This window comes from Lissotriton helveticus, chromosome 3_1 (assembly GCF_964261635.1).
Source record: "Lissotriton helveticus chromosome 3_1, aLisHel1.1, whole genome shotgun sequence".
NCBI lineage: Eukaryota > Metazoa > Chordata > Amphibia > Caudata > Salamandridae > Lissotriton > Lissotriton helveticus.
Genome location: NC_136061.1, coordinates 1,806,656,735 through 1,806,681,669, shown reverse-complemented (window position 1 = coordinate 1,806,681,669; position 24,935 = coordinate 1,806,656,735). Strand labels below are relative to the sequence as shown.

At 50.5% G+C, this 24,935-nt stretch overlaps 1 protein-coding gene across 1 annotated transcript; it reads left to right on the top strand.

Moving 5' to 3' along the window:
• Positions 1-2: 2 nt before the first annotated feature.
• On the top strand, positions 3-24,935 carry LOC144824325 (uncharacterized). The gene is made up of 3 exons (XM_078683442.1): positions 3-74; positions 22,660-22,930; positions 23,944-24,935. Exons 1-3 carry the CDS (start codon positions 3-5, stop codon positions 24,933-24,935), a joined length of 1,335 nt encoding a protein of 444 aa, XP_078539568.1.

Here is a 24,935-nt window from a genome sequence, read left to right as displayed (position 1 = left end):
TTATGTCGGAGAAAAGCAAATACTGCCTCAGTCAGATAGAATCGGCCCAAGACTCCATGAAACAGCTTTTTCAGGTAGTCACTAAACTATCAGGGTCCGTGACAATCTCCCACCAGCCCCCACCCAAGATCTGTGCAATGCCCTGGCCAGCTCCTTCCTAGACAAAGTCAGTAACATATATGTCAACTTCGCTGCTCAACCTAAAACTGACTATTCGATGGCCACACCTGACAACGACGAAAAGACTCCTTCTTTCTCGAATTTTAGCCAAGTTTCACCAAAACAGATCAAGGAACTTATCTTAACCATCAAGTCAGGCTCCCCCACCGACCCTTGCCCAGCTACCTTCTCAAAACTGATTCCTGATTTACTAGCCCCAAACCTAACAGACATCTGCAACGCCATGTTCAACACCGGCACCTACCCTGCCACATGTAAAAAAGGCTATAATCTAGCCGCTGCTGAAGAACTAGCACCTTGATCCGCTAGATACAAAAAATGACAGGTATATCACAAGCCTTCCTTTCCCAGAATTTGTTTGGGAGAAATTAATGAACTCACAAGTAGCCCAATACATTGAAGATAATACCTCCTGGATGAGATGCAATTCGGTTCAGGAAAGGCCATGGCACAGAAACCGCCCTCATCAAAGCAGCAGACGAAATTAGAACAATCTTAGACCAAGGTGGGGTCGCAGTGTTAGTGCTGCTAGACTTATCAGCTAAAAACACAGGTGATGGACAGAATGTAGAACAATGTCATACATTCACCCCAGTACAAGGATCTGGGCCTAAATCCATCGTTTTTTTGCACTCCACACCACCCTGGGTTAGACACTGGCTATATGCAAATCAGCTCTGACCCTGTGCCTCATGGGAACAGTCCAGTCCGAACTACCAAGCCATGTCTTTCCCAGACCGGAATCAAGCATCCAAGGACCGGTTTCTGGCTATCAGCCTTCATCAGCCTGGATAGCTTGACTCCAGTGGTGTGGAGAGCCTGGGACTCACGTCTGAGCATACCCTGCCCACTCGGGGTGAAAATTGCAAAAAACACAGGTGATGGACAGAATGTAGAACAATGTCATACATTCACCCCAGTACAAGGATCTGGGCCTAAATCCATCGTTTTTTTGCACTCCACACCACCCTGGGTTAGACACTGGCTATATGAAAATCAGCTCTGACCCTGTGCCTCATGGGAACAGTCCAGTCCGAACTACCAAGCCATGTCTTTCCCAGACCGGAATCAAGCATCCAAGGACCGGTTTCTGGCTATCAGCCTTCATCAGCCTGGATAGCTTGACTCCAGTCGTGTGGAGAGCCTGGGACTCACGTCTGAGCATACCCTGCCCACTCGGGGTGAAAATTGCAAAAAACACAGGTGATGGACAGAATGTAGAACAATGTCATACATTCACCCAGTACAAGGATCTGGGCCTAAATCCATCGTTTTTTTGCACTCCACACCACCCTGGGTTAGACACTGGCTATATGAAAATCAGCTCTGACCCTGTGCCTCATGGGAACAGTCCAGTCCGAACTACCAAGCCATGTCTTTCCCAGACCGGAATCAAGCATCCAAGGACCGGTTTCTGGCTATCAGCCTTCATCAGCCTGGATAGCTTGACTCCAGTCGTGTGGAGAGCCTGGGACTCACGTCTGAGCATACCCAGCCCACTCGGGGTGAAAATTGCAAAAAACACAGGTGATGGACAGAATGTAGAACAATGTCATACATTCACCCCAGTACAAGGATCTGGGCCTAAATCCATCGTTTTATTGCACTCCACACCACCCTGGGTTAGACACTGGCTATATGCAAATCAGCTCTGACCCTGTGCCTCATGGGAACAGTCCAGTCCGAACTACCAAGCCATGTCTTTCCCAGACCGGAATCAAGCATCCAAGGACCGGTTTCTGGCTATCAGCCTTCATCAGCCTGGATAGCTTGACTCCAGTGGTGTGGAGAGCCTGGGACTCACGTCTGAGCATACCCAGCCCACTCGGGGTGAACATTTGCCAAAAACACAGGTGATGGACAGAATGTAGAACAATGTCATACATTCACCCCAGTACAAGGATCTGGGCCTAAATCCATCGTTTTTTTGCACTCCACACCACCCTGGGTTAGACACTGGCTATATGCAAATCAGCTCTGACCCTGTGCCTCATGGGAACAGTCCAGTCCGAACTACCAAGCCATGTCTTTCCCAGACCGGAATCAAGCATCCAAGGACCGGTTTCTGGCTATCAGCCTTCATCAGCCTGGATAGCTTGACTCCAGTGGTGTGGAGAGCATGGGACTCACGTCTGAGCATACCCAGCCCACTCGGGGTGAAAATTGCAAAAAACACAGGTGATGGACAGAATGTAGAACAATGTCATACATTCACCCCAGTACAAGGATCTGGGCCTAAATCCATCGTTTTTTTGCACTCCACACCACCCTGGGTTAGACACTGGCTATATGCAAATCAGCTCTGACCCTGTGCCTCATGGGAACAGTCCAGTCCGAACTACCAAGCCATGTCTTTCCCAGACCGGAATCAAGCATCCAAGGACCGGTTTCTGGCTATCAGCCTTCATCAGCCTGGATAGCTTGACTCCAGTGGTGTGGAGAGCCTGGGACTCACGTCTGAGCATACCCAGCCCACTCGGGGTGAAAATTGCAAAAAACACAGGTGATGGACAGAATGTAGAACAATGTCATACATTCACCCCAGTACAAGGATCTGGGCCTAAATCCATCGTTTTTTTGCACTCCACACCACCCTGGGTTAGACACTGGCTATATGCAAATCAGCTCTGACCCTGTGCCTCATGGGAACAGTCCAGTCCGAACTACCAAGCCATGTCTTTCCCAGACCGGAATCAAGCATCCAAGGACCGGTTTCTGGCTATCAGCCCTCATCAGCCTGGATAGCTTGACTCCAGTGGTGTGGAGAGCCTGGGACTCACGTCTGAGCAAACCCAGCCCACTCGGGGTGAAAATTGCAAAAAACACAGGTGATGGACAGAATGTAGAACAATGTCATACATTCACCCCAGTACAAGGATCTGGGCCTAAATCCATCGTTTTTTTGCACTCCACACCACCCTGGGTTAGACACTGGCTATATGCAAATCAGCTCTGACCCTGTGCCTCATGGGAACAGTCCAGTCCGAACTACCAAGCCATGTCTTTCCCAGACCGGAATCAAGCATCCAAGGACCGGTTTCTGGCTATCAGCCTTCATCAGCCTGGATAGCTTGACTCCAGTGGTGTGGAGAGCCTGGGACTCACGTCTGAGCATACCCAGCCCACTCGGGGTGAAAATTGCAAAAAACACAGGTGATGGACAGAATGTAGAACAATGTCATACATTCACCCCAGTACAAGGATCTGGGCCTAAATCCATCGTTTTTTTGCACTCCACACCACCCTGGGTTAGACACTGGCTATATGCAAATCAGCTCTGACCCTGTGCCTCATGGGAACAGTCCAGTCCGAACTACCAAGCCATGTCTTTCCCAGACCGGAATCAAGCATCCAAGGACCGGTTTCTGGCTATCAGCCATCATCAGCCTGGATAGCTTGACTCCAGTGGTGTGGAGCAGCATTTGACACGGTCGATCACCCTACACTGATCGATCGTTTCTCAAACATTGCCATCAAACTGAAGGCCAAGGAGCTACTTGCTTCATTTCTTTCCAACCACAAACAATTAGTGAATCTCGGCAACTACAAGTCCTCCCCATTTACCCTCCTGTGCGGTGTGCCACAAGGTTCCTCCTTGAGTCCGACACTGTTTAACATCTATGTGTTGGACCTGGCTAAGGTCATCAAAGCCCACGGGATGGGACTTACATCATACGCCGATGACACACAGTTGGTGCTTGCAATCCATAATGATAGAGGAGCAATTGCGGCCAGCTTCCAAGATGGAATGCTGCCCAACAATTGCCTTTAGTTAAATTCTGACAAAATGGAGGTATTGATTTTTGGTAAGCTGTATCCTGTGTGGCCCACCAATCTGGGACCAGCGCCTCCACTGGTATCGAAAGTTAGGAATCTAGGGATCATAATCGACAACAAACTGGCTTTCAGATCACATGCCAATACTATTGTCTCATCATCTTTTTTCACTCTCAGAATGATTAAAAAACTCCTACCCTTTCTTACATCGAGTGCCGGAAAAACCCTTGTTAGCACTCTAGTAATGTCAAAAATGGACTACTGTAACAGCCTTTTCATCAACGCTCAGAAAAATGACACCAGCAAACTGCAGATGGTGCAGAACGCAGCTGCTAGAATGATAATAGGTACCCCCAGGTATCAACCAATCTCAACAGTAGTTTGAAAACTTCATTAGCTACCTATAATAAGCCGAATCAAATTCAAAGCTCTTTGCATTGCCTTCAAGGCCATCCACAAAACTGGACCTGACTTCTTGAAGAAGGCTCTCTGTGTTTACACTCCCAATAGAACCTTGCGTTCTTCAACGGCCAACATTTTGATGGTCTCTCGCATGAAAAAAGTTTCCTGGGGTGACAGAAGATTTACTATCGCTACTGCTAAATTATGGAACATCTTCCCTCGGCATATTAAATCTTGTCCAAACCTACCTGCCTTCAGGAAACTGATAAAAACTTTTTAATCAATAAGCACTCCACCTCTGGCTCGATCTTCTACACAGTCCACAGCGCCGAGACACCCAAGGGTATTTGTGCTCTCTACAAATTGCTTAAATAAATAAATAATACATTAATTAACAATAACAATGCATTAATAAAATATATTAATGTGCATAACAATAAATCAACCAATTATTAAAAATTAATTACCAATTAATAATTAATTTTCAATACATTAATAATCAATAACAATAAATAAAAACATATTCATTAATTAATTATAATTAAATTATTTCCCACCCTTTAAACCCAGAACCCGCTCGGAAACTAAAATGCTAAATGTACTTAAAAAAATTACTAATTTCTAAACATTTAATACATATATTTAAAAATAATAAAAATACATTACAAAAAATGTTAAACATACCATGTACAATACATACTAAAATACACAACACTAATATAAACATCGACATTATTAACAACGATATTTTTGCTAACGATATTACTTACTTCGATATTACTGACTTTGATATTACTTATCTCAATATAAAAAAAACGATGGGGCATATTAGCAAGAACCTCATTAAAATTATTGTCGTTATAGCGGCAGGAAACGGCAATAATGGGCTTGCTAATATGCGTTATAGAATTCCAATAGAAGCCCAGGTTAGATGTCCTCCACATCTAACCTGGGCTTCTATTGGAATTCTATAACGCATATTAGCAAGCCCATTATTGCCGTTTTAGCTGCAGTTTTCTGCCTCTAAAACAGTGATAATTTCAATGAGGTTCTTGCTAATATGCCCCTATATTACTTAGCTTAAGGTCGATATTCTGGTCAACGATATTCCTGACATCGATATTCTGTCCCTACTATAATAAAAATTCGATATTAGTGTAGTTCCATATAAAAAATCGATATTTTGACTGCTCACCCTTAGAGTAAATGAATTGAAATCTTTCATCATTAATACAAGAGCAGGCAAAGGAGCAAAATCCCCCCACTTCCATCTAGCATCTACAAAAATCAAAGTGGTAGTCTCCTTTTCATATCTAGGAGTCTTATTTCACAAAAATCACTCCTGGGCAAACCTGGTGGTGGCAAGAACACTAGGTATGGAAAGGAGCCTGCAAGCCATAAAGGGTTTTGCTTGGAAGTTAGGAGCCAGCCCCTTGGATATGATTAAGAATATCTACTGTGCTAAAACAAAGGCAGCAGCAATGTATGGGGTGGGTGTATGGGGGATGGTAAACACGAATAAACTCCAGAGTATGGAAGACGTCTTTTTTAAACATAGACTTTCAGTACCCCATTCATTTTCAAATTATATTTTACACCTTGAATTAGGGTTGCCTATCTGATAGACTGGCTCTCGATTTGACGTAGGCCAACTGAAAATTTAACACAAGGCATTACTGGTAATTGTTTGAAGCTGGATCACTACAAAAAGATTGCCTAGCTCAGATATGTAGAGGCTGAACTGACTGCAATCGGGCAGGGAAATCTATTTAGGGACCCCTCAGCTTGCAGTAGTGCTTCAAAACAGAATATAACTGAGTTATATATGCTAGGGGCTACTGCGGTACGGAGGGAAAGGAACCAGCAACAAAAGGCGTTCCTCGCATATGATCTTATTCCATCAAGAACACTGGAAGGGTGTTCATATCTTTCCCGTATTACTATTGCTCAGCAAAGATTTATTTTACTGCGCTTCCGCTTGAACCTCATCCCACTGATGTTAGGTTTCCCAGAGAAGAAGTTTAAACACTCAGAATTGTCTCCCTGCCCATGCGATAATCACTCGCTACAGACGGACCTACACATAGGGCTCGATTCCGATCCGGTAAAAAAAAACGGCTTACGATTCGTATTCGTAGCCGATTCCGTACGATTGGGAAACTACCGTCCGACCAGCGAATTCCGATCCGTTACCGTTGATTTCCGTACGATTTTCTAAGATCCGTACGATTGACATTCGTATACCCGTACGAATAAGCCTCGGGCAGACCACCGTACGAATCGTAATCAGTCCGTACAAACTCACTATTCCGATTCGGAACGACATGCCTGAGCGAGATACGTACGGGCCTAAGTATTCACGCTTCAACATTCAGTCGTATGGGACATTCGCCTCACTGCAAGCTCCACCAATACATACTACACGCACACCCCTCGGCCAAGCCTACGCGAACACCCCCACCCGCCAACGGCCCGTACTACTCACTCGCACGCACAAGTACGACACGCACCCCCCCCCAACAAGCCTACGCGAACACCCCCACCCGCCAACGGCCCGTACTACTCACTCGCACGCACAAGTACGACACGCACCCCCCCCCAACAAGCCTACGCGAACACCCCCACCCGCCAACGGCCCGTACTACTCACTCGCACGCACAAGTACGACACGCACACCCCTCGGCCAAGCCTACGCGAACACCCCCACCCGCCAACGGCCCGTACTACTCACTCGCACGCACAAGTACGACACGCACACCCCTCGGCCAAGCCTACGCGAACACCCCCACCCGCCAACGGCCCGTACTACTCACTCGCACGCACAAGTATGACACGCACACCCCTCGGCCAAGCCTACGCGAACACCCCCACCCGCCAACGGCCCGTACTACTCACTCGCACGCACAAGTACGACACGCACACCCCTCGGCCAAGCCTACGCGAACACCCCCACCCGCCAACGGCCCGTACTACTCACTCGCACGCACAAGTACGACACGCACACCCCTCGGCCAAGCCTACGCGAACACCCCCACCCGCCAACGGCCCGTACTACTCACTCGCACGCACAAGTACGACACGCACCCCCCCCCAACAAGCCTACGCGAACACCCCCACCCGCCAACGGCCCGTACTACTCACTCGCACGCACAAGTACGACACGCACCCCCCCCCAACAAGCCTACGCGAACACCCCCACCCGCCAACGGCCCGTACTACTCACTCGCACGCACAAGTACGACACGCACACCCCTCGGCCAAGCCTACGCGAACACCCCCACCCGCCAACGGCCCGTACTACTCACTCGCACGCACAAGTATGACACGCACACCCCTCGGCCAAGCCTACGCGAACACCCCCACCCGCCAACGGCCCGTACTACTCACTCGCACGCACAAGTACGACACGCACACCCCTCGGCCAAGCCTACGCGAACACCCCCACCCGCCAACGGCCCGTACTACTCACTCGCACGCACAAGTACGACACGCACACCCCCCCAACAAGCCTACGCGAACACCCCCACCCGCCAACGGCCCGTACTACTCACTCGCACGCACAAGTACGACACGCACACCCCTCGGCCAAGCCTACGCGAACACCCCCACCCGCCAACGGCCCGTACTACTCACTCGCACGCACAAGTACGACACGCACCCTCCCCCAACAAGCCTACGCGAACACCCCCACCCGCCAACGGCCCGTACTACTCACTCGCACGCACAAGTACGACACGCACACCCCTCGGCCAAGCCTACGCGAACACCCCCACCCGCCAACGGCCCGTACTACTCACTCGCACGCACAAGTACGACACGCACACCCCTCGGCCAAGCCTACGCGAACACCCCCACCCGCCAACGGCCCGTACTACTCACTCGCACGCACAAGTATGACACGCACACCCCTCGGCCAAGCCTACGCGAACACCCCCACCCGCCAACGGCCCGTACTACTCACTCGCACGCACAAGTACGACACGCACACCCCTCGGCCAAGCCTACGCGAACACCCCCACCCGCCAACGGCCCGTACTACTCACTCGCACGCACAAGTATGACACGCACACCCCTCGGCCAAGCCTACGCGAACACCCCCACCCGCCAACGGCCCGTACTACTCACTCGCACGCACAAGTACGACACGCACACCCCTCGGCCAAGCCTACGCGAACACCCCCACCCGCCAACGGCCCGTACTACTCACTCGCACGCACAAGTACGACACGCACACCCCCCCAACAAGCCTACGCGAACACCCCCACCCGCCAACGGCCCGTACTACTCACTCGCACGCACAAGTACGACACGCACCCCCCCCAACAAGCCTACGCGAACACCCCCACCCGCCAACGGCCCGTACTACTCACTCGCACGCACAAGTACGACACGCACACCCCCCCAACAAGCCTACGCGAACACCCCCACCCGCCAACGGCCCGTACTACTCACTCGCACGCACAAGTACTGCAAGCACACATAACGCCAACACCAAAACGACCACAAGGACCTTGCTAACAAGTCGCACTACCACACTGAACATGTCTCCTGTGTACACACCTTTGACAATCAATGTCCTGGTCACAGCCAAGCAGCCAAACAGAGGACAAAGCCAACACCCACCCCATATAACACCCACACAAAAAATTCAAATTAAGCCACACCCACGATTTGACCAATAAAAGGGACCACACATACAACCCATCATCCTTTGCAACATACCCATGCTTGCGAGGAAACAGAGAGCACACCAACAATTCCAGCCACATACCTTCACACATACACCCTATCACATCTACACCAACACCACCTCCTTCACTATCACAAACACACACCCTAATCCATACACACCATCACACCCTCAATCACATACACCTCACACCATGAGCACACCCAAGAATCCAAAATTCACCAACCCGGAGATGGAGATACTTACTGATGAAGTCATCAGAGTCGACCCACAGCTGTTTGGCGCATTGGTCAGACAGACCAGCATGGCAGAAAGAACACGCCTGTGGGAGAGGATTGTAGACCGGGTCAATGCTGTTGCACCCATCAGGCGCACCAGGGAAGAATGCCAGGCCAGGTGGTACGATCTGCGGAGGATGGTGAAGAAGAAGATGGCACAGGATTACGCCAATGCACACCACACTGGAGGCGGTGGTCCCCGCAGACCTCCTGTATACCAGCCCTGGGAGGAGAAGGTCATGGTCCTACTGCCAGCGGTGGGAGTACATGGAATAGAAGGAGCCATTGAGTCTGGTGAGTGTACAAAAAACACAACTTACATGGGTAGACTAACAACAGTGCCCAGCAGCATGGGGTGGGTGGCCATGACTCCAAGCAGTACACAACCAAATGGTGGGAGTTGCAAGGGGGAGGCACATAGGGTGCAATGTGTAGGGTAAGAGGCTGCTCTCATGCCATATGTCCCAGGGACACACACAAGCATAATGCCCAATGCACAGGGATAGGTAAAGATCACACAAGATACTAGACCACAGCTGCTAAATATTAACATTTTGCTGACACACCTTTCAGAGATGCATCATTTTGTGACAAAGTAAGGCAGTGTAGCAAGAGAGCAAGCACAATCTACCTGTCTCCATCCCTGTCTCGCCCTCTGTCTCTGTCGCCCTCTCCCTCTGTCTCCCTCTCCCTCTGTCTCCCTCTGTCGCCCTCTCCCTCTGTCGCCCTCTCCCTCTGTCTCCCTCTGTCTCCCTCTGTGGCCCTCTCCCTCCCTCTCCCTCTGTCTCCCTCTGTCTCCCTCTGTGGCCCTCTCCCTCCCTCTCCCTCTGTCTCCCTCTGTCTCCCTCTGTCGCCCTCTCCCTCTGTCGCCCTCTCCCTCTGTCTCCCTCTGTCGCCCTCTCCCTCTGTCTCCCTCTCCCTCTGTCTCCCTCTGTGGCCCTCTCCCTCTGTGGCCCTCTCCCTCTGTCGCCCTCTCCCTCTGTCTCCCTCTGTGGCCCTCTCCCTCTGTCGCCCTCTCCCTCTGTCTCCCTCTCCCTCTGTCTCCCTCTGTCTCCCTCTGTGGCCCTCTCCCTCCCTCTCCCTCTGTCGCCCTCTGTCGCCCTCTGTCTCCCTCTGTCTCCCTCTGTGGCCCTCTCCCTCCCTCTCCCTCTGTCGCCCTCTGTCTCCCTCTGTGGCCCTCTCCCTCCCTCTCCCTCTGTCGCCCTCTCCCTCTGTCTCCCTCTGTCTCCCTCTGTGGCCCTCTCCCTCCCTCTCCCTCTGTCGCCCTCTGTCTCCCTCTGTCTCCCTCTGTCTCCCTCTGTGGCCCTCTCCCTCCCTCTCCCTCTGTCACCCTCTGTCTCCCTCTGTGGCCCTCTCCCTCCCTCTCCCTCTGTCTCCCTCTGTCTCCCTCTGTGGCCCTCTCCCTCCCTCTCCCTCTGTCTCCCTCTGTCTCCCTCTGTGGCCCTCTCCCTCTGTGGCCCTCTCCCTCTGTGGCCCTCTCCCTCCCTCTCCCTCTGTCGCCCTCTCCCTCTGTCTCCCTCTGTCTCCCTCTGTGGCCCTCTCCCTCCCTCTCCCTCTGTCGCCCTCTCCCTCTGTCGCCCTCTCCCTCTGTCGCCCTCTCCCTCTGTCTCCCTCTCCCTCTGTCTCCCTCTGTGGCCCTCTCCCTCTGTGGCCCTCTCCCTCTGTCGCCCTCTCCCTCTGTCTCCCTCTGTGGCCCTCTCCCTCCCTCTCCCTCTGTCGCCCTCTGTCTCCCTCTGTGGCCCTCTCCCTCCCTCTCCCTCTGTCTCCCTCTGTCTCCCTCTGTGGCCCTCTCCCTCCCTCTCCCTCTGTCTCCCTCTGTCTCCCTCTGTGGCCCTCTCCCTCTGTGGCCCTCTCCCTCCCTCTCCCTCTGTCTCCCTCTCCCTCTGTCTCCCTCTGTGGCCCTCTCCCTCTGTGGCCCTCTCCCTCTGTCGCCCTCTCCCTCTGTCTCCCTCTGTGGCCCTCTCCCTCTGTTGCCCTCTCCCTCTGTCTCCATCAGTCAGTGTTTGTCCCTCGGTCACCTCAATGCACATCCCTGAGGCACACACACAGTTGCACACAAGCACTGCACAGGCCTCACAAACTCCATAGAGCTGAATGTTAAGGGATGTCTCACAAGTACCAGCAAGCATCTGCCATGTGCCTGTAAGACAGCCACCATTTCCTGTCAACACTGTACTGTGTCAGGACACACATCTCAGAAAGCTCAATAGTACACAATGGGCACAGGTGTAGGCAGCACAAGTCCCTCCTGTGCTCATTGCCAACACAAACATCAGGACAAGGTCACACATGCTGTGCATAAACACAAATCCAACATAATGGCAGCATGCCACATGAGGGGACAGCCAAAACATGAACAATGGACGCTTGCAATTTGCAAACAAAGTAATAGCATGGCGTGTTGTACACACCCCTTACATAAACTCATCCCCGGGAGACAGGCGTTGTATTGCAACACTGTTCCAATTGCCATGTACCACAACAAAACACGTACTCATAAGAATATGCATACAACTCTTACATGCACATAACAGAAGCTCCAGTCCATTGTGGCCCTCTAAAAAAGCTAGTGCCCCATCTCATTACCTTTGTGGATGTACATAAGCACCAACATGGACATGGGTATTGACAAGGTGATGCGTCTCAGAGAAGTGCCAAGTTCTAAAGCCATGATCTCCAAGTGGGTGTACAGGTCCAGCGGTGTTGCCATTGTTTGGCCAGTATGGAACAGCAAAAGACATCCAAAGTAGTAGCTGACATGCTAAATAATGATGCTCTGTCTCTTACATCAACATGCTGCATCTAAACTCTGTGCATGCTTGCCGCACACATAAGATTTTTCACCACATCCAGGATGTTGCGTGAAACTTACAAATTCTTTACACGTGTGGTGCCGGCAACACAAGACACAGCAATGGCTGTGTCAGTCATTGTCAAGAGATTGGAAGAATGTATATACCCCATCGTACTATTGTGTTTTTCTACCACTAAATACACAACTGTACAATGTCAACTATGTATAGCTTGTGGAACAGTGATGCTGATAATGGATAACAAAACCACATGTCACTTGATATAGCCCTAACAGTGTCTCTCTCTCTCCCACACACAGGGCAACGTGCGGATCGCCCCCCCAGCCAGGGGGGCCAAGGATCCCAGTCCCAGGCTCAGCAGGACCCAGACCCCACCGCCAGCGCCGTCCCTCAACGCACTGTGGATGACCCCAACCAACCTGGCTCCTCTGGATCCCAAACCCCTGCAGCAACTATACCAGCTACATCTCTGCCAACCACCGGACCTATTCCCACCACATCCCAGCAGACAGGTCAGAGCCCTGCCCATGATTCACAAGAGAGCCAGTCTGAAAATGAGGGACACCCTTTGTCGGGCGCCCCTGAGGTTGGTGACAACCTCCACCCTCCCAGCACTCGGGGGGCCCGTCGATCGGATGTGCCCACAAGCGCAGGCCGTGCTCATGTGGGTCAGGGTGGTGGGAGTGGCGCAAGGCGGAGGCGAGAATCTGGCCAGTCAGCTGCAGGGACCGGTATGGCTGAACTCGATAACATCCTTGAGGCATACCGGCGGGACACCAGTGAGGTAAACCAGCTTGCGGAGACCCTCAACCAGCTCAAAGAACAGCAGGCAGAGCAAATAGCCAGGCAAGACCTGCATTATGGACGGGTGGAGGCACACCAGGCTCAGCTCTTGATGGTGCATAGGGACATTGTCCATGTGCTACGTCAGATGGCTGCCAACATGCAGCCCCCTCCCTGTGTCACAAGGCCAGCAACATCACGGCAAAGTGCAACACCAGCCACAGGGAGGGAGGAGAGGGAGGAGGTTGAACCCTCTGACGTAGCGTCCCATGCACCGTCCATGCCTGCACATGAGGGTCCCCCAAGGAAGGCGGGTCGTCCACGCCGAAGGCGTTGAGGGCCTGTGGCCCATGGACTTCTCCCAGGACACTGGACCTGGCATATAGCCCCTGGGTGCAACAGCATCCCCTACGAGACTCTCCCACAAGGACTTGCTGGTCACAGTCTGCCCAATGATGTCAGGCACTGTGGGCTGGACTCTGTTGACTGAAACAGTAAGCCATCTCATCTCCAGCAGTGAATTTTGGATTCCCCCCCCTTTCTGTACAGCACCTATTCACGTTTCATGCACTAGAGCACCCAATAAATAATTTAAACATCATACGCATTTGGTGAGTAATCTTTGAAACAGCATACATGTATATGTGTCAGCAAATGTCATAAATGCAAGGTATACAACAAACAGCAGTCATCCACACACTTGGATCAGAATCTGAGTGAGGACACACATTGGTCAGAAATTTCCACAAACTACATACATGGATGGTAAGACACACCTGTGTGGGACAGTCAATGCTGGAGGGGGGAATGAATCCCAAACAGCTAGCACAGGCAGGCCCAGGAGAGTCACTTTGAGGAGTACATGTCAGTGTCACAAAAGTAGTAGTCCATGTAGGGAGTACCTACAACTGTGTCCTCAGGTATGTGAGCTACCATCAGCATGATGCATTACTGTGTATGTGATTAATGCCGCACAGGATGACGGTGGCAGGACAGACTGTGGGCAATGGGCTGGAGCACTCTACACAGGCACACCTGATTAGGTGACCTACCCCTATGGAGCTACAAGTACTATACTACTGTAATGGGAACAACGCATACAGAAAAACAACACACACCAGACAAATACCAACCCCGGAACCGCCAAATCACACCACACCCAAGAGACAGGGTCATGGTGTGTGTCCCATGTGCCAACTTGACTGACTGTGACAGCAATGTTGAAGTGGTGTGAGCATGTTGTGTTCTGGCACGTGACTGTAAGCTAACAGTTTTCGGATCTAGTGGTGTTGACAAGCTAACACTCTACAATAGTGTGCCAATGTAAGGTGTGTGTGTGTTGGACACGCCACATGACCTGGTGGTACGTAGACCCAATGTCATGTGAATCTGCATAGTTGTGCCAGTATGTGTTGCACACACACGCATAGCAGCAGCTATGACTGAGTACACAGCATTTTCATAGCACGAGGGTGAATGTCTGGTGTTGTCTGTGTGTAGGGTGGCCGGAGCATGCTCTATTAATGGATGGAAGGAGGGTCATCCTGTAGGTGTCTGTGTTCCTGGATAGTGTGCGCTGCATGTTGGCTGTGTATGCAGCTGCAGCAATGAGTGAATAAATGACGGCAGGAGGGGTGTGACTAATTGCTAAACAAACACATAACACAAGGGCAGCCGCAATGCGCAAAGTGACATGTGGATGTGAAGGCAGGAGTGTCTGCCTCACTCAGGATCACTGACTACTAAATGGCACAGTAAACACCACACATCACAGTCAGTGGATCAGGGCCCTTACGGTCAAGTGGGGCACAAGACACACAGCGTCTGCAGGTGTATACAAGAGCTAGTGTGTTCAAATCAAAACTGCACCAACAAAGACATCTACCTCACACACAACATAGTATTATAGCCTTCACCCACCCCATGTGTGTGGACAATACACAGTTACACACCTAACAAGCATGAGGTAACTAATTTGAAAATAGTATATGTGCACATTAGACGGACATGTGTGTAGAGACACAAGCAGGCACTAGATTCTGTAGGAGTCAGACGTCATGCACAACATGATAATCTACATTGTGAGCCCATGGAGCTATCACAATCATACATGTGCATTGTCAATAAGTCCAATTCACACTAATCATGATGTCACCTGTAATGCCGCTTTACGAATACCTACAAGGCTGTCAACGACTGGCCGTACCTTTCTTCATCAGACTGGTGTGATGCTCTAAGGGTTCCACCTCCAAATAGCCCATTGGTCTGAGTACAAACAACAGACACAAAAGGGTGATCAGGCGAGGGAAGGAGAGGATGGGAACTGCTGGGAGGGAGACCTGAAACAGAGGCAATTAAGCATTAGGACAACATTCTCATGTCACAGACACTTCAAAAACCTCATTAGCTACACTCTACCAGTCACACCTGTGAAGTGTACTGTCTGGTGACAAATAATGATGATTAATCATGCCATCACATCAGATTCGATGCTGTGACACAGACACATAAAAACTGGGACAGTCTGTCATCCATTAGAGTCATGTGTAACGCTCACAAGTGAGCACCCATGCAAAAAGATCTATGTAGTATAAACACATTCCCAGGCACAGATGAGGTAGACATCAGTAACAAATGGAAACATATGGAAATCAAACTACCGCTAACTCTAAAGTCTGTATGTGATATTGGTAAGCCATAAGGGCCCTGTAAGCTAACTTGAGCAAATCCACTCCAGCTGTTAGTATCACATATGACGAGGAAGTTAATGATCGACATGCAATGAAGGCACTCTGTAGCCAGTCTTTTGGTGTGGCAAGTATGCATCACAATGCTAAACATGATATGCATGTACAACAAATATTAAGTGCAAGTGATGTCCATCCAAGCTACATAATCAGACCCTACCATAGCACAGTCATGGTGCCGGCGACCAGAGATTCATGTGAATGACCGCACTCCACTGGTGCTACACAGAAATTCACATATGCATCTTTCACACTTTTTACTTTGTCATGCTAAACATACATGGCATCATGTGCATCTAAACATCACGGCTACTCACTGTGAAGGCTGGCGTTGCAGTATTCTCAACCTGCACTGAGGTAACGACATGACAGTGACATGATATACTGCTGCAAGGGGCAATGCATCCATGTTAACTGATTCACGGGACAGTTGTCTTAAGATGTGGAACATACACTGGGCAACACCAACACCACATGCTTTCATGGTACTCACACTGGACTGGCCCACAAGCTGGAGGTGAGGATCCAGTCACATTCTAATGCACACAGTGAGGCTGCAATCCCCCACAGAGTCCGTGGTTGTGACCTCTGACACAATGTCATGCCATGGTATGTGCAATGTTGCTGTGGCAATGTCTACACACATTGATGCATTCACCAGAGTATCAAAGTACAACAGATGACAGAAGGGGTGACTATCCTGTCATGGGAGTGGCCATACATGTCATGAGGTACATAATGGAGTAGCATGTATGCAAGATGACACCACATGCACATGAACATGTACCACACATTTCTACACATACCAATGCTAAACAGCCTCATATGAGTCCTTACCCAAATTGACTCCTCCACATGTTCAAGCATGCTCCGTTGATGTGGCTGACGGTGCAATCATAATGAGCAGTAGCAGGATGACCACGATGTACCCCAACGGACAACAGGCAGGGCGAGCTGTGGATGAGAGTGGCACACAAGGGGTCACGGTCGGTATAATGTCATTTTGACAATGTCTGTTGAATAGCCTGATGTAGTATGACACCTGTACATTCCGAGTGCACTCATAGCACGTATGTGTGTAGCATTCCAACTGAACATGTGACACAGCACAACACACATCCAATTGATCTTGCTTACAGTCTGTTGCATACATAGCATGCTACCCATGCTACTCTATAGTCCATCTTTTACTGAAAAGATGAAAGGACTCACCATCATGAAAAGAAGTTGCGGATGAGGTGACCGCGGATATCATCTTCACCCTCCTCATCACTGGCATCCTGGCCAAGGCCTTCATCCTCAACGGGCGGATGTTCCAGCTCATCAGGATCCAGGTAGAGTGGCACAGCCTTCTCCACTGCCATGTTGTGTAGCATGCAGCACACGGTGAAGATGTCACACACCTTGCGTGGGCTGTATTGGAGGGCTCCGCCTGTCTTGTCCAGGCACCTGAAGCGGCTCTTCAGGAGTCCAAAGGTCCGTTCGATCACCTGCCTGGTCTTCACATGTGCATTGTTGTAACGCTGGTCTGCAGCTGTCCTGGGGTTGCGTAGCGGAGTCATTAGCCATGGCATGTTTGGATATCCAGCGTCTCCTGCAATTTGACAACATGTACAAGAGTCAATCATATGATGCAGATCATGAAGTTGTGACATACTGACATACAGAGCTCACAGTGTATACTCACCAACTAGACATGCCCGGTGGTTGTGCAGCTGCAGCATCATCTGTGGTACCCTGCTACGCCTCATGATGAAAGCATCGTGGCACGATCCTGGATAACGTGCACAAACATGTGAGATAATCATGTTGGCAAGACACACCACCAGGGCATTTATCGAGTGGTAGTGTTTCCTGTTGCGATACGCTTGCTCCTGAGCCTGTGGTGGGACAAGAGTAACATGTGTACCATCAATTGCACCAATTACATGTGGCATACGGCCCAGGCCATAGAATTGCCCCTTGACATCTGTCAACTCTTCTGGAGTAGGGAATGTAATGAAATCATCAAGGTGGAGCAACATTGCTCCCAAAACATCACTCAATACCCGGCTAAACATGGTCTGAGACATCCCTCCCACATCAGCTATGGTAAATTGGAAGGTACCTGTGGCAAAGAAATGGAGGGCTGCCATCACCTTCACCTTGGGTGTCAGTGCACTTGGATACCTGTGGCGTGGTTGTAGGTGAGCCTCAAGCCTGCCCGTCAGGTCCTTGATCAACTGTCGGCCGAAGCGATATCGACGGATGCAGTTGCGCTCCCTCATGGCTTCCAAGTCAGGCAACGGCCTTTCCAGAGGGGGTGCCCTGCAAGACACAATTTTAAGGAAATGTCTACAACTGTCTGACTAAGACTATAACAATGTACATGGCACAAGCAACACCTCTTCAAATGATGTAGACAATTTGGAGTGTGGTGTGGGATACACACAGATGCCAGCTCCCACACACTCCTCCGTGGCGAAGGTAAATACCTGTAGTGTGTGGAATGGATGTGACATGCATACAAGCCTTCAGATGTACAGGTCTAAGTGACCATGACAATGTATCATGTCAGTGAGACACGTCATGTCAATGTCAGTAGGAGGTTGCACACCCAGAGGGCAGACTGCAATACACACACACACCACATGTGCAATCATTTGCACTGTTCAGCCTTAGTCATGTCGCGGTGTGTACTTTCAGTGAGAATTACATGACCATCATCATACATCATGATAATTACATTTGTCACTGACGGTCTGTAATGCCATCACACATGTGAACGGGTCATTTACACACGTGGCATGGTGTGTGTACATTAGTCACCCTGCCATCACAGCAAGGACACAACATATATGCTCCTACAGCAGATGCACAGTACTTTCAAGGACTAGTTACTTACCTTTTGTGAACCAATATCTGTAAGGAACAGTAGGCAGTAGCAAAGTGTCACATTTCTATACATACATAGCTTAGGACTAATTAGCCTCCCTGGGTGTCATTGATCTGACCAGTGAGTGGTGGCTATCCAGGCCACACCGGAACAAAAGTAGTGTTGTTGATTGGCATCCGACAAGGGCGTGGCCACGTTTTGGCTGTACCTACAACGCATACACTGGCAGCTGTTACACAAACATATCCCACAGAGAGTGTGGGTAGCAGGCAAAGATGCATGTCAAGTAGCTAAACATCACTCCCAGAGTCAGGGAGGATGATGACATCTTTGCGTAGTGCCTGTACCTCTTGGATACCCTCTACAGCGTAGGTAACGTGACTGTGTTCTGTGGTTTTGAGGGCTGCATGCAGATGCTTCCTGGGATGGGGTGGTAGGACAGGGAACATGGTCAGTCCGGGTAGGGCAGTGGGGGTCTGACAACGTGCCTATGTACAGACAAACATGCTGCGTGGCTGTACAAGCTTGCAAAAATACATACAGTACTCTCATCAAGATGAGCCTGCAGAGGCTCAGCGTAGCGTTAGTGTAGTTGAAGGACCTGAGTGACAAGTTGGTCCTCACCGCAACAACAGGGAGATGAAGGGCCATGGTTACAACCGCCCACATAAACACTACACTGAACGTTGCCAAATCATCCAAATACATCTTTTGAGTTGAGACATCACCTGTGTCTGGCTAGGTGTCCACAACACTCGCATCCCCCAGTCCACCTGTCCTGTGGTGTTGGGACTGACACTCACGTGCCAGTGGGTCTTCTTGACCCTCCCAATACTCATTAGCGCCAATTGTAATGAGGTGTGGCCAGCTCATTGATGTTTACATTCCCATGCAGCATTAAGAGCGGTGTTCTGCCACACAGTTACCACGGCGGAGCCGTACAGTGTGTGTTATCGGGGCCAGCACCACCCCAGAATGGCGCCACGGCTGACACCTGGGGGAGATCTGGCAGTGAGGTTGTGAGTTGCACCAGCGGGGACCTGGATGAACATTCCGATCATGTCTGTCACAGCGGTTCTGGGACGTATGCACCGCCTGCGTCCGTCACTCAGCGAATGATGGTGTCAGGGGCATATCAACTGAGGCGCAACTGCCCCCTGACGGGTACGGTGGGCCAGAAGCTGATGCAGAGTCACTGGCCGGGGTGAAGGACATCATGGACATGAGGAAGTGCAGTTACTCCTCCTGTGTCACATGCAGGGCTGGGACCGTAGGTCGTGGTGCTGGCTACGATGGCTGCTGTTCTGATGGAGCCGTGTGGTCGCCGTCACCCTAATCCCATGCAGCATTGCACTTGCATCATGGTTATTTGTCAATGCAATTACACATCTCTGACTTTTGTTGTTTACCTGACAAGTGTCGCCTGGGGAATGATGTACTAATGAGGGGCTCACATGTCTCCACACCCACACACATGCACTGGTCCTACATCCCAACCATGAGCTATTGTGCTGCTGTGCCAACTGCTGGAGTCTAAGTGGCTTGTGGGACATATCACACCTGGATTCATATGTCAGCTCCCCGCAATTGGAGCAGCTCTTGTTGTTGTGCCTGACGTGAAAACCGTGGAGACACAGACGGTGAGGGTCACTCACCAACATGAGGCCTTTTCATTCCTCACAGGCTTTGTAAGTGACATCCCTATTGGCACGGTCTTGAGTATGACAATAAAAGGTAAATGTTCTGAAGTGTTAGTACAATGATTTAGGGTACAAAATGTGTAAGCTTTAACTTAGACCGGAGCTGCGTTGGTGTTGAGAAACAAACAGAGGACCTGACGTGTGGACGCAGAGGTGACATATGACTACTCAGATAACGTCATCAGGGCAGACACAACGCCAAGGATACTTGCAGAGCCAGAGGAATTACACACCAACACACAAGTGTACGGTATTACGGAAATTGCCATGTCCAGGATGACATGTGTGGATATTCTGAGGTGAGTAATACTTTACTGACCTCTTCATGGCATATGCTAACAGCATGCACAATGTAGCACAAGGCACACACATGACGTGGTCACACAGGGTCATGCTGTGCGGCTATGACCCCTCTGTGACAGTGGGCATGTTCCTGTCATCATGTGGCAGTTCCCTGTACTGAATTGTGGCCCATTCGAGTGTTCATGTGCCACGCTACATGTTGCAGACGTCAATCGTGTTGAAATTGTTGAATGCATGTGATGCACATGTGCATCATGAATGATGACATGTTGTGCAAGCTATTTACACATCAACTGAGGCACACGGTCACAATCCCTGTGCTTCTTCAATGTCTGCCAAACCTGGCACATACTGATGTATGTGTGCCATGCTGATGTATGCATCCACATGGTTGACATGAGTGTAGACTACATCCCTGCTGTGTGATTTCCTAGTGTGACTCTGTCAATGGTGACATGAAGGTGGACAGGGACGCAGCCTACACAATCGTTCACTTGACCATGTCTGACTCAATGTACCCCAATGGTAGGGGCCTGTGTACGCATCGTTTCCCTATCGCCTTTAGGCTCTACTGAGCGTACCCCAATGGTACGGGCCTGTGTACGCATCGTTTCCCTATCGCCTTTAGGCTCTACTGAGCGTACCCCAATGGTAGGGGCCTGTGTACGCATCGTTTCCCTATCGCCTTTAGGCTCTACGCGAGCTGAGCGTACCCCAATGGTACGGGCCTGTGTACGCATCGTTTCCCTATCGCCTTTAGGCTCTACTGAGCGTACCCCAATGGTACGGGCCTGTGTACGCATCGTTTCCCTATCGCCTTTAGGCTCTACGCGAGCTGAGCGTACCCCAATGGTACGGGCCTGTGTACGCATCGTTTCCCTATCGCCTTTAGGCTCTACGCGAGCTGAGCGTACCCCAATGGTACGGGCCTGTGTACGCATCGTTTCCCTATCGCCTTTAGGCTCTACGCGAGCTGAGCGTACCCCAATGGTAGGGGCCTGTGTACGCATCGTTTCCCTATCGCCTTTAGGCTCTACTGAGCGTACCCCAATGGTAGGGGCCTGTGTACGCATCGTTTCCCTATCGCCTTTAGGCTCTACTGAGCGTACCCCAATGGTACGGGCCTGTGTACGCATCGTTACACCATTCAATGTGTAGCAATGGCAATGTCACCGTACTTGTGTGTGGATTTTTTAAATTTCATAGGGAACAACTAAGGAAACAGTGTACTGTTCCAAATGCAACCAGGTTGTCATGGATACGGAGTTTTTTACACTCCTACAGGTGTCCTGGAAGATTCAGTTAGGAAAAAGTATACAATGTTGCGAAAGTTGTTGTTCAGCTCTGGCTCTATTTTCAAACCATGCATATGTGTGTAATGGGCTTAGGTGTGATGTGATTGGATGGAACATAGGATGCAAATTATGGTGGCCTATCACACACTACTCCTTGGACTCACAGACCCTCTGCAGCACAGATATAAGGCAGCATGTGGCTGTGGGAGGGCACTTGCCTGCACAACATTGGTGTGCTAACCACAGCTGCTGTCTCTGAATCCTCTGGCCCTGATTAGCTGAACATGGAGAGGGCACCTGCATTCACTGATGGTGAGAACAAGGCCCTTCTGGATGCCCTCCTGCCCAACTTCAGCAAGCTGTATGGGAGACCAGGGGATCAGGTGAGTGATGTGTGCAATACCTTGGAGTGTGCACCTGTTGTGTGTGTGACATCATAGCCACTGTGTAGTAATACTGGATAGATGCAATGTTGTTGTGAGTGAGTGCCAGGGTGCACAGTGTTGTTAGAAGAGAGTTATTTGTTGTAGTGTGGTGTGTGACAGCATGTCACGTGCTGCATTGCACCCAGATATAGCATGTCTTGTTCAGTGAGTGTCATGCTCAAAGAGTGTTTTACAGCCCTCATGTAATCTGTAGATTTACAATGTAATGCTAAGCAGTTTTGTTAGCACACAGGCCACATACTCCTGGACAATGATGCTAATGTGTGTGCCATACGTTGCCCTATTGTCATCATGTATTTTGTGGACATATGGGTGTCTTGGGAACATGCACCAGGTATACTGATGTTCTGTAACTTTACATTTGTGACAGGTATCTGCCTATGAGAAGGGTGAAATCTGGGTGGACATCGCCAGGGCTGTCCGGAGCGAGGGGGGGCCTCGCAGGAGGCTTCGAAACATAAAGAAGAGGTGGCAGGACATCCGGTGCTGGAGCCGCCGCATCGCCCGAGTCCAGCTGAAGCTGGAAGCTCCACGCCGGCATGGCGGCAGCCGGCAACTCACCCCCAACATGCTCCGGGTCCTGGAAGTGGTGTTCCCAGACCTCCATAGGCAGTTGCAGGAGGGACAGCAGCACGAAGGGGGTAGGTACATGTCTGTTTGTAGTCATGTGTGTGAGAAATGGTACCTGAAGAGCTCTACGGCATGGTCACACTCCCATAGTTTGAGTGGTGTAGTCAGACAGGCAGTTCATGCATTGGAATTCGATTGTCCCTCTGTCAGCAGCTGCTTCTTTACATGCCTTGCCCTACTCCACAGTAGAGGTTTGCTTTGGCGAATGCTTGTTTTTGACATGTACTCCTATGGTGCAGTGTCTCAAGTTGCATCTTCCTTTGCACATCTTCATGTTGTAGGGGGGTATGTCACACCTGTTCGTACCTTAAATGTAGCACCACATGTGCACTATGTCTGCCCTTCTTCATATTGTGGCACTGTTCTTGAGTCTCAACAAGTGTTTTATGCACAAGTCAGCCTCAGTGGCCTTTGTCCATGGTACACTTTCTAATTATCTTGTGTTAGCTGCAGGTGCACAATGTACATGTGCTATATTTTGGACTTCTGCATACTCACACTGGGCAGTGCGTGTGTGCATATTCTCTCCATCTGTGGCATGTTCTTTGTACATGGTATTGATGGTTTGCCACACAATGTGACTTTGGATGTACAAAGCGGTGATGGCAGTGTGAGGTGATGGAAGACTTGTTTCAGGTCCCAGGACGGCATCACATGGCAGTTTGCCCAGGACTTTTCTAATGTGGCACAGAGTCAAAGCTAATCAAACATGACCAGGTCTTGATTTGGGTGGCAGGGTTGGGTAATGAACTGTTATGCATCATCAGCTATCCTGTTGTCAGGCAGTGGATCATGATTGTGTCTCTCATACAAGTATTTTACTTGCCTATACCTTGTCTCCTACCTTACATTGAGCTGTGTGTCTCTGACATTTCTCCACAAGTAGAATTGTCATTATGAAGAGTTATGTGTCATGTGACTCATGATGCATGCCATGTTGACGAAAGAGGCCATATGATTTGCAGCTGATATGTCTGATGTGTACAGGTGACTGATATGTTTTAATTCTTCTCCTTGCTCACAGCATCATCATCTGAATCTGGAGGAGACAGAGGCGCGGACCAGGCGGAGGGACACACCGACAGTGCCACCTGCTGGGAGGTGTCAGAGGGAGGCAGTGGCACAGAGTGGGAGGAGAGTCTACAGGCCGCACGACATGTGACTGACACATCGTACCATGCCGACGAATCCGAGACAGACTCTCAGGAGGGGGGGGAATATGCAGCAATGGTCACTCATACATCTTTGGCTGCCCTCCCCTCCTCCAGTCCCATCTCCAACCTCCCACTCCTTGGTGTGCCTAGGGTCCGTGCTAGCCCCCGTGTCTCCTTTGTTCCCGGCACCGCAGCCCCTGCCCCTGTGTCCCCTGCTGCCCTCAGTGCTGAGACAGTGGACCTACTCCGGCAGATTGCAGTAGGTCAGGCATCCATGCTGTCTGTCCTCCATGGACATACACAACTGATTACACAGGTGGTGTCGTTCATGGAGGGCATGTCATCAGCCATGTCTGATCTGCGTCGGAGTGTGGCTGCCATTGAATCAACGCTGACGGCAGCTATGTACACCCAGCAGCATCTGTCCCCCCCCCATCCTTCCGAGCCATCCACCTCTGCCTCTCACATACCTACACAGCATACACGCACACGCCACAGGTCAGACACACCCAGCGCACACACACAGCATAAGAAGCTCAAAGCTCCACGCACACAGTCTCAAGGGCAAGTAGGCACACCCACAGGGAGAGGGGAGACACCTCACACACACATCCACACACCCAGTAGGACTGACTCACAGCCCTGTACCTCCACCCCCAATGTGTCCCCGGGTTCTGGTGGTAGTTTTTCCGCCCTGGCTGAGGTGTGCAGCCAGGTTTTTGAATCTACTTTCGGCGATGCCCCAACCAGTGTGGATGAATCCACTACACCTGCACCCACTCCACCTGTCCTTCCCTCTCCTGTCCATGCGGTGCCGGAGGATTCCACAGATGGTGCCCCCATAGTCAGCACAGCTGATTAA

What these genes read in the sequence shown, in the direction of transcription:
- LOC144824325 (XM_078683442.1), top strand. Translation starts at nt 3, where the DNA reads ATGTCGGAGAAAAGCAAATACTGCCTCAGTCAGATAGAATCGGCCCAA. An exon ending in CCATGAAACAGCTTTTTCAG is followed by an intron (nt 75 to 22,659) that starts GTAGTCACTAAA and finishes CATTTGTGACAG; the next exon opens with GTATCTGCCTATGAGAAGGG. An exon ending in GGGACAGCAGCACGAAGGGG is followed by an intron (nt 22,931 to 23,943) that starts GTAGGTACATGT and finishes CCTTGCTCACAG; the next exon opens with CATCATCATCTGAATCTGGA.